Below are 10,730 nucleotides of genomic sequence, written 5' to 3'. Positions count from 1 at the left end.
TTTTATTTGGATTATAATAGGATTTGATTAGGATTTAATTAGATTTTACTTAATATTTTTATTTTTGATATTTTTAAAGATTTCTTTATTATTTCTTTAGTATTTTTATTAAATTCTTTATAATTTCTTTAGAATTTTTTTAGGATTTCTTGAGGTTTATTTTAAAAAATTTATAAGAATTTATTTGGATTTAATTAAGATTTGATTAGGATTCTTAATTATTAACTAGAATTTATTTAAGATTCTATTAGAGTTGTTAAGACCTTGTTATTGCAATTTCTAATTTATCTTCTACAACCAAGTGTCAAGTACATTCTCAAGCAAGGTTTCACGTAATACAACATTGTGCTATCTTTGCTCAATACTATCTATCTTATTACTTTCAACTCGTCACCATTAATAGACATGATTAATTATGCTTCCTTACAACTTACACAATTGTAATCATCTTTGTGATAAGTATTGCTCTTAAGCATGGATGTGTGCTAGGCACTATTGCTGATTTAGCAATAGAAAAGTGGGAGCAATAGCTTCCTATGCAAGTACATATCCTAAACATACATATCTAAGTGAAAAAAAATAGGTAAAGAAGAGACAACATTGCTTTAGCACTATATCAAAATTAACACACAAAAGAGTCATTTCTACACCTCTTCAAGCTCTCTCACAATCCTATTCACATAACTCTCAAACATTAAGTCATTAAATCATTACAATTTCAACACCATGGTAAAAAAATCCAAGTTACACAACTCCATCCTAACAAATGCATGCCTTTCAGCAAGAGGTAACAAGCTGCAAACATTTAGAAAAAAGAAGGATAAGAAACATTAATTTTTATATCCACAAATACAAATGACAAGCATAAGCTTAGGCTCTAATTTGACATAAAATCCACCTTTCAATTTTGCCTCCTTCAAATTGATCAAATGTTTTTGTGACCTCCACAAACTTGGTAATGATCCATTCTTGAGAAGAGTCTTGAGCACAACAAATGGAATTGCCACCACACTAATGGTTGTTGAGCTGAAGAAATGGACACAAGTTAGTTGAACTTATACCATTCCAAATCATGATGATGTAGTTGTAATACATCAAACTACATTTATAACACAACACATGGAGTGGAATGAGGTTGTTTGAGAATATATTAAATTAATCATGAGAACACAAGGGAGATATGGTAGTAACAACATGGAGTGTGGTTTTAACAACTTTCCTTCTATCGCTCTCTACCTCTTTCTATCTATCTATCTATATATATATATATATCAATGTTTCACAACAAACATAAACAGTCTCCAAACGTTTCCCTCTGTTTCACTGACCTCTTCCAACACCCCCAAGTATGTACAGTGCATTGATATTTTCACTGCAATCACAAGGCTATATTCCCAGCTGTATTTACAGGCGTAGCACAATCATTGAGGCACCGCTACTGCTTGGGTCGTCATGACTGAAGCAATAGTGTGCAGCACTTGTGACTCTTCTGCTGGGTACAAAATAGAAACGCTTTCCATCTTGTCAACTATTGCTTGGTTTCAACATGGACTGGAGCTCTCCATTAGATTTGTGCAATGTGGATTGCAGGTGCATCTCGACGTTGTCGATGCCACACAACTTCTTCACCTTAACCACGGTCGCAGGTGGGTTTAATTCAAAGACGTCGTGCTTGGGACTGCCTCCTTTGTAATCTTTGCGTGCAGCAGCGATGGCCATCCTGATTGCCGAGAGGACAGTTGATGCTGCTAGCAAGGGTGGCTCGCCGACCGCTGTGACAATCATCAATGGTAGAATGGTGATGTGAGTGACATGAAATGGGACAGGCGGTTTGCAACTGGCTTGCAATAGGGTTGTGAAGGAACGCACGGATATTGCAGGGAATGGAGAGATTCAGGAGCAACCAAGGAATGGATCTAGGGTGTGGGGTAAGGGAATGAGAGACCTTTGGAAGAGAAGAGCCGCTTGTTGCTGTAGGGGCTCTTGTAAAACTCTACGTTGAATCGTCGGGGAATTGTATCAATAGTGGGTGGTTTGTATGTCCACGTGCCGTCAGTCAAAACCTTCCCCTTCGAATCCGTTGTAATTTCCTCGGTCAAGACGAATCCAAGGCCCATCACAAATGCACCTTCAACCTGCGCACAGTCGGTCAAGTAGGTGATCACTTGGAGAGACATTTTGCAGGATTGTTATCTATACCATGCAAACAGTATCAAGCTGCTGAGATGAGATGGATCATGGCTACAAATTGTTGCTGGAGAAAGGTTCACCTGTCCGACGTCAATCGCTGCATTTAAGGTCTTCCCACCATCGTAGAGAATATCCGTGGCCAACACTCTGGTCTCACCTGTTAAAATGTTGACCTCCACCTGCAACCATACGCCCACACCATCAAAAAATATACTGCAATGCTTGGTAAGATCATGCTTCATCGACGGTTCGTTGCAGTGGCATTTTGATCAATTTTGGTATTTGTGCGGTTAGGGGCGAAACCAACCTCGCTGACTCCAGCTCCGAAGATCAAGTAGTGATAGTTGGGTGAAGCCCAGTACTCATAAGATTGCAAGTTCATCATCCTCCTTTTGGCCTGCACGCGGAGTATTATACAGCTCAAATTAAGAAATGGATTCGCTGCACCATGTGGAAGTCACCCATAGTGCAGAGAGGTGTGCTCCTTGGAAGCGCCAAATCTGTAGTGACAAGAAGGGAAGGGGTTTTGGAAAAATCGAGCGTACCGTGAAACAAAGATCCTCCCATAGAACCTCTCCGTTAGGCTGAGCCTGGGCAAGTTGCTCTTTCAATGGCAACAAGCGTTGCACCAAAACTTCACACGCTTGCTGGGCAGCTGCACACGTCGCCGCTGAGGTTGTGCTCCCGGCATCACAAAATGTGTTTGGCAGATGCAGCGAATCAAGTGGAAGGATCTGGATCTTGTTAAGTATTTTCGAAACTTCGACCTGATTATCACATCAAACAGGGAAAATTTCAAGGATGGAAAGAAAACTCTTGGAGATCGTTTCATTGGCGAAGCAGCATATCTTGCACACTTTTAACTGACTTATGGATAAAAATCTTCAAAGCTAAGATCGTCAGTTCAGCGGAGTCACCTTTGAACATAACGGACTCAACGAGTAAGCCACCACTTGTGCCACTTTCGTATACAATCCCTGCCCCGTTTCGATGCCTCCGATCTGCACTACGACAGAACCATCTTGGAAAATGCTCACCATGGACTGATTTCCTACACCGCCGGCTCCATACACAATCGGAGCCATACACAGGCCACGTTTGAGCCACTTGCTCCGATCATTGAACTTCTGCACTTCCAATTCGCGCTCCTCCACTCTTGCCTGAGATCTGAGTTGGGCCCAGATTGCTGGCAACGTATATTCCGCCTCATTGCACAGAAGTTCCTTATTTTGGAATAGAACAAGACTTTCAAAAGTGTGTAAATTTTCTTCACGAACTTTGTTCCCACTTACGCCCAAGTAGGATGCCACGTGATCCAAGATTGCTTCAGCAATGACGTTACATTGTGCGTGCCCAGGACTTCGCACTGCAGTCTTGGGCACATTATTTGTCTTGCACATCGTGAAGGAGAGGTCCAAGGTTCCAAAGTTGTACTTCTTTACAGTAGAATCTACAAATGCAGGTGTAATCAAGTAAAAATCGCTGAACCAACCTAGTTCAATGAGAGTGTCCACTTTAGCTGCTGTGATTTTGCCCGCTTTCGTAAACCCCACCGCGAACTTCGCCTTCCATGGGACACGTCCTCCTATAATTTGCATGTCAGTGTTTCGATCCAAGGACATTCGAACCGGTCTTCGCAACTTGTGAGCAGCTAACGCAACCGCTACAGCCACCTGCGCGGTGTTGAATATAATCAGCATCACAAAACTTCGAAATAAAACCTAAGTGATGCACATAGGACATTATATAAGTGATCGATTAACGGTGAATTGTGAAGGATATTTACATGTTGGTTTCGTAAGACCTTCCCACCGAATGATCCACCAAGTCGGCGACAGATGACTTGAATTTTGTTGAGAGGAATGTTGAGGCAGGCACCAATGGCCTGCTGGAGGAAATCAGGAGACTGTGTCGAGTTGTAAACTGTCAGACTACCATCTTCGCCGGGAACAGCTAAAGCTACCTGTGTCTCCATATAAAAGTGGCTTTGCGAAACCGTAGAGAACTGAAATTACACAACAATAGATATCAGGCTCGAGTGCTTCACATAAAGAAGTCGTGAATTCATAAGAGGAAATCCGGGAAAATAACTTAGGATGTGCGTAGTCTCACCTCTCCACTTAGTTGACATTCTGCTTCTGCAAGAGCCTTTCCAGCATCTCCTATGTGCTGATGTTGGGATGGCAGTACAAAAGGGGGCACGGGGAAAATTGAGTTTTTTGCAACAGCATCATCTACTGTGAGTATTGGAGGTTCTACGCTGCTGGTGTCATAAGTAACCTTCACTTTTCCGGCTGCGAGTTTAGCAAGGTCGTACGTTTCTGCGACCTGTTGAATGAGACATCATTCAACTCACATTGCAATGGAGAAAAGGTTCCTCGTACTTCTGCCAGTCTACTAGCATTAGAATTGTGATTGCAAGGATGTATATTGAGGAAGATCGATATTTACCATCACACCCAGCGGCTGGCCAACGTAACCTACGATGTCTTCGGCAAACAGACTCTCCGTCTCGTAGCCGTTGTAATTGTTGACTATGCCGACATTTTGCCCACCTTCAGGGATGTCGCGCAGGGACATGTACGCGATCGCTCTGGGAGACTCCAGTGCAACCTTGGCATCGATAGCCTCAAGTTTTGCATGAGCCTCCGAACTAAGCACGAAGGCGGCGTGCAGGCAACGAGGAGGTGAAGGGATGTCGTCTACATATTCAGCCTCTCCTGCGAAATCAATTTTTTGGTTATGATTCCCATATTTTGTTCAAAACGACGCAAATCGAAGCAGGTGCATCGTTGTGACAGTAAGATATTTCCAGTTGAAAGCAAAACCCACCAGATGCTTGAAGAAGTGAATGTAACTTCGATCTGGGCTGCGAAATAGGGTATTGATCGTCCGTCAACCGCACAAGCTGCTTACCAACATGAGGAAACTGCGAACAACAACCATGACTTAAGATGAAGCTGGCAGCAACTAGCAAAGACATATGGACAACTTGAAATCACGACATGGCCTCCAAATTCAACTCGACACGGGTACTTACGAGAGGTGTAGGAGCCACGGTTGCTTCGCTAGATAGAAGAGAATTCAGAAACTCAAACAAAAATCCCACCGCGAGGCTGACGCGATACTCTTTCTTGTCAGTCCCTTCCACCGGTACCAATTCCGTTTTCAGCAGATCCACGGATTTTTTCACTATGGCGAGGGTAAGGGTGGTGCCGCCCAACAGCTTCTCTACTTTTGAAGCCCGAATCGCATGCTTCGTCCCAAACGCACCAAACGCCAACCGAACACTCTCGATCACAATGGTCCCCTGCTCCCGGTTACTTGAGACATGAGCGTGAAAGGCGGCATTGGCATACGAAATTGCATTACCATACGGCCTGGGAGATGCTCTATAACATCGAAAGGAAGTCTCCGCGGCTCCAGTATCTTCTTCAAGAGGAATGTACACCGATTGCAGAATACTGTCATGATCCATAGCCCCTCTCTCCAGAAAACCATAGAGAGATAGCTTCTCCGTCGCGTAAGAGTGATCAGCCAGGCCATTGAATGTCACAATCTTGACTGACGCTCCTGCACCCAAGAGGATGGTAGCAAGGTCGGATTCAAACGCGAATCGTTGCGCCATGACAAGGTTACCCCCAACACTTCCCCAGTTCCGAACATGGTTTCCAGCAATTTTTTTCATGTGGTCAGCTAGTCCTGCCGCCACTGGGTTGCCTTCGAACTCTTCCAAGTAGTCGATGAGCTCGGCAATGCGAGTGGCTGCACCGATTTCAAGGCCATGAGAGTCACGACGCACAGACAAGAGCTCAGGTATCTGAGAGTTGAAGCGCAGACGACACGATCATATGTCAGGAATACATTTCATACTGCAAGAGATCGCAAACACCCAGACCATGCATGCTGAAACACCAATGCAGAATTGCGAAAAGTCGAAACTACTTCAAGATAGACGCAGTTTGCAACCCTGAGTTCACCAAAACCCAAAACCCCGAGAACCATGATTCTACCTGGCTGACGTCTACAAAAACTTCGGGTCGGTGGTCCTTGTAGTAACCAGAGCTTGTATTGCCCACCACCAGCTTCAGTTGCTCGCGTCTTCCCTTGAGCGCCTTCATTGCTACACTGAGTTGTGCCAAGCTGCCAGTGCTCACCCACGAGCACTCCACCTTTTCCTCTTTGCTTCCCTCCACATGTTTGAACCTCGCATCCAAGCTCTCACCAGCTAATTCTATCTCCGACAGACCCGCAGTATCCTTTTCGAGTGTACGCTTCTTTCTAGCGTCTAATTCCGTGATGAGGAATTCAGGGAACTGGGGATCCATCTTTGGATTGTAAGGTGGCAGATTCTCGTGCTTAGCTTCTGCATTGTTAGCCCAACAAGTGTTGATGCCCAGGTCTTCTAGGTCCACGTCGCTAGCGAAAGATTTGCACACATCTAAAAGAGGTCTGTAACCTGTGCATCTGCAAATGTTCCCTTGTAATGCTCTCTCCAGTTCTGCAGATGTTGAACCTGCAACTTGTCTTGCGGCAGCAGCTCCATTGCCGTCCATTGCTGGTGATTTGGATCGGAGCTGTTGCGTGTGCTTGAGGCAGCTGTAGATGGCCATAGTCATTCCTGGGGTACAGAAGCCGCATTGAGTACCATGGAAAGCCGAGATACGCTTCTGAACGGCGTGGAAACTGGCTTGACTATTACCCAAGCCTTCAGAAGTGGTGACGGCGCAGCCATCAACTGAGCAAAGCAACGCTAGACACGAATTTATCGAGCTCTCCTTCACTTCTCTGGTCTCGGGGTTGTACTTGGAAATTATCACCGAACACGCACCACATCCACCTGCAAAACTAGAAAATCTCTCATGGTCAAAGATTGATGTTCATAATTTATATTCTTTGCACATTGTTGAGCGACTTGGCTCTGCGTTAAACTGCAGTTCAGCTCTAAGACGTGAAGATTTAGATTCCTGCCATGTCTAGTTCATGCCACACGGTAGCAGATAGGATAGAGACGCCAATCTTTACAATTTCTGGGACATCTCGTGCATCCAAACCAGGATTACAAGAATCCAAAAAGGCGCAGGAATTTGACGAATTCCATCGAAATCTTCCGGGTGGCTAAAATTCACCGGCGTTTCAGCGAACCAAGCCTTTTGAGGATGACGTTTCAGTTCATATAAATAAGCAGCACTGCGGCACAGAATTGTACATTCCTAAACGCAAGAGAACAGCTGAGCGACATTCTCAGTTACCCACAGCAAACGCTACTGGCAGCAGTAATAAGACATCTGTGGGTTGGAGGGCTTCAGTACCTTCGCCACATCCCCGCTTTGGCCCTTTGAATCTAGTCTCGGAGCGGATGTAGGAGAGGAGAGTGGTGGCAGGATCCACATTGTGAAGCTCCACACGCTCTCCATTCAAGGCAAACACGAGTGGCCGGTGCACCTGCTTGCTCGGAGACGAGAGTGCACCCATCGCCCCACAACTTGTACTCTCGTCGACCAAGGCTTCATATGTTCGGCAGGTTTGTGAGGTTGTGACGCAGCAAGTCGAATGAGTACCAGGCCTTCTGTACAGGGATCGACGAGCAGAGCACACTCTAGAAGGTCAGTGAAACTCCGCTCAGGGGTGCTGAAACAGATCTTCGGCAGAAATCCGTAGCTGTCTTCTTCCAATAAACACAACGTTGCAGGTTTGAGCTCAATGTCGTCCTATCTCTCCCTTCGACCTTTCACATCATACAGTCACAACAGCAATGTATCGCAACTGATTATTGAAAATCGCAGCTACTGCAAACATCGATGAAGATAGTGCGCCAAACTACCTTTAGTTATTAGAGTAGGTTTTTTAAAAAATTATAAAATATAAAGGAGAAGTAATGAGGGCACAACTTCTTCCGGTCGACTCTTTGTGATCTTATGATGGCTGTAGAAACTTCACATCCTATTCTAAAAGGTCATGGTATAACAGCGTCACGAAAGTCGCTTGCTTGGTTTAAATCAAATTTGGGGGGACCACAGTATTCCGGCTATGTAGGGAAAACATTATGTTTCACCTTGTCTTTTCGTATTATAGCTTTTCGTATAAAGCTGCTTTTTATAAAAAAGAAGGAATAACAACACACGTGTTACATTAAAGAAGTGAATTTTCACCCATCTTTTCTTCTCACAATTTTTGTCTAATCTTCTAAAAACTGAACCCAGCTAAAAGAGACCTCCCAATTTCAAACAACCACAAAATTAAAAAGTCGTGACTTCACGCCACTCTAATAAATCTATGGACCCAAAATATTGAATGCATAAGTCAATAATGTAATAAGATTGTCTAAACATATCTTTTTGTAACATGTGCATGGAATTAAAGGAAGAACACTCTGTACAAGTTAAATAGGGTCTGCTTGCTTGCGTGCATAGCATGGATGGGCGAAGACGAAGGATTCTAATTCAAAGGATGGTAACAAAAGGACGCTCTTCCACAGCTCCATCCTGAAGAGAATACTGCTGGCCTGAATTTTGGACTGCCCACGAACTGTTGGTTTTCACTTTAGTTCGTCGTACGTTCGCTAGCCCATCTTTATCCATCCGTCCGTCAGTGAGTGCGTTACTGAGTCAGTTAGTCAGCTGATTAAATCACACCTGCAACTTCATGATGAACTGCAAAGCGTTTCTTGTCTGTTGACACGTGAACTGCAGTAAATTTCCTCTATCACAACCACTAACTTATCTCCTCTCTTCCCAAGGAGCAGATATTCGTGAAGCTTCAGAAAACAGAAAATTCGAATTTTTCTCATTTCCAAGCATTGCAGATCATGCAGGACGGAGGGTGGATATTTACACAGCACCGAAAGGTGTTGAAAACCGTGCGTACTAGACAGTGGACAGAGAAACTCAGAAGTACCAACATCTCTGTCTTCGCTATTGCTGAGATGATGAAGTTCCCACTGCTTGGTTGCTTCCAAGCCACTAAGTTTCACCGCCCATTGCTCGACAATCGAAAATTATGTGTGGTGCAAATAACTCAGTGTTTGAGTGATTGCTCGTTTTACTTATTTCAGAAGAAACTTCCCAGCATAAACCCGTGTAGGGGGATTCGAACATGGGGAATGACTAGTTGCTTAAGCGTTCATGTTAGGGTCACACAATCAATTACCTCTTGAATGTATCGTCTCTATTTCTAATATCTGAACACACAAGGAAACTACAATCTCCTCCTTTACCTTATCAGTCTCTTCCTTACAGCAATTCAGTCATACCAATAACTGCTATTTCCACCAATATATTCACCCTCATAATCTCCAACTATAATACTGCGCCCTCACAGCTTTTAGCACACAATTACCCTCGTTCCAATCACTGGAATTCTTCACACAGAACTGCCATTCACATTACAGTGTTTTACACAAACACAGACTCATTCTCTATGCTGAACTACAACCAGATTTCAGCATTCAATCTTTCTTCTTCTCAAATAATACTAATCACATTTCTATTCCATAATTCACTTCACAATATTCAAAAACTTTCAATCCTCTTATTCAAAGAAAATAACAAACAAAAGAAAAGAGATAGCACCAAGCTTACCCCGGCTCACAACTCTCACAGTTTGGCCTTCGACTCAGTACTATTGCAGTCTAGTCCCCGGCTCACAACTCTCATAGTCTGGCCCTCGGCTCAATACTATTGCAGTCTGGCCCCTGGCTCACAACTTGTCACGGCCATAATCATGTAAGCTAATAATTACATATAGAAATAGATAGAAGTAAGTAAAAGTAGATAAAAGTAAGTTAATTCTATAATATTTAATATAGAAGCTTCCTAGAAACTTCCTAGACGCTGCTTTGACTTCATAGGTGTCTTTAATTGACTTTTTGGATTAGAAACGTGGTCAACAAGTTGGCCATGTGCCACACATGTTGTTAGCTTGAAGATCAAGCTAACTATGTGGCCCACACGTAGAAAAACTTGCCTTGTAAGTCAAGGCATGTGTCCTACAAAGTCAACACATATTGGAGGTCCTATAGAACGTCGCCACGTAGCCCCTAGTTAGATAGTATATATAGAGACAAGAGTGAAGGCTTCTTCACTCTTGTCAACTCCTTTCTTGCTTCTAGTCCAGGTTCAAGAGTCTTTAGTTTCTTGTCTTGTGGCAATAGCCATTCCAATTTCCTTTTAATATACCTACTTGTTTATATTTTGACTTATTATATCGAGATAGCCTTTTGGTGTATATTTTCCCTCATCGAGTCTTTGTCCTTGACAGATTGACAAGAGTACACTTACAATATCAGAGCTTTGTTTTTTCTTGAGTAAGAGTGGATTACCCCTTTCTCTTGACAAGACATAAGCGTATTAGAAGTTTGCGGATTACCCACTTCTAAACTGATATTGTTCTTAGTATCTTCTTTGTTATCAAGTCTTTCTTTTCTTTTGTCTTGAGCAATATCAAACAAATTTTTCTTCTTAGTGTCATTATGGCAGAGCTTGTTGAAATGAAGAGTACAATGGCACAAATGCAAGAGCAAATGAGGGAGTTAATGCTTG

The 10,730-nt window shown here is 43.3% G+C and overlaps 1 protein-coding gene across 2 annotated transcripts; it reads right to left on the bottom strand.

Moving 5' to 3' along the window:
• Positions 1-1,120: 1,120 nt before the first annotated feature.
• Positions 1,121-7,982, bottom strand: LOC112272707 (indole-3-acetaldehyde oxidase). 2 transcript variants are annotated; one of them, XM_024500741.3, is made up of 13 exons: positions 7,503-7,982; positions 6,204-7,038; positions 5,231-6,010; positions 5,023-5,119; positions 4,642-4,910; positions 4,303-4,518; positions 3,977-4,195; positions 3,108-3,863; positions 2,736-2,957; positions 2,498-2,587; positions 2,271-2,369; positions 1,946-2,135; positions 1,121-1,772 (listed from the first exon to the last, which is right to left on the bottom strand). In XM_024500741.3, the coding sequence occupies exons 1-13, from the start codon at positions 7,511-7,513 to the stop codon at positions 1,525-1,527; spliced, it is 4,032 nt and encodes a 1,343-aa protein (XP_024356509.1). In that variant the 5' UTR covers positions 7,514-7,982; the 3' UTR covers positions 1,121-1,524. The 2 variants fall into 2 exon arrangements, with proteins under 2 accessions (XP_024356509.1, XP_024356507.1); XM_024500739.3 differs by having other exon boundaries at positions 6,204-7,030; positions 7,503-7,890.
• Between the last annotated feature and the right edge of the window lie 2,748 nt (positions 7,983-10,730).

Source organism: Physcomitrium patens, chromosome 19 (genome assembly GCF_059467195.1).
Source record: "Physcomitrium patens ecotype Gransden chromosome 19, ASM5946719v1, whole genome shotgun sequence".
NCBI lineage: Eukaryota > Viridiplantae > Streptophyta > Bryopsida > Funariales > Funariaceae > Physcomitrium > Physcomitrium patens.
This window is presented reverse-complemented; position numbering and strand designations above follow the sequence as displayed.

What these genes read in the sequence shown, in the direction of transcription:
- LOC112272707 (XM_024500739.3), bottom strand. Translation starts at nt 7,665, where the DNA reads ATGGGTGCACTCTCGTCTCCGAGCAAGCAGGTGCACCGGCCACTCGTG. An exon ending in TGAGTCCGTTATGTTCAAAG is followed by an intron (nt 2,958 to 3,107) that starts GTGACTCCGCTG and finishes TGTGATAATCAG; the next exon opens with GTCGAAGTTTCGAAAATACT. An exon ending in GCGGCTCTTCTCTTCCAAAG is followed by an intron (nt 1,773 to 1,945) that starts GTCTCTCATTCC and finishes TGATTGTCACAG; the next exon opens with CGGTCGGCGAGCCACCCTTG.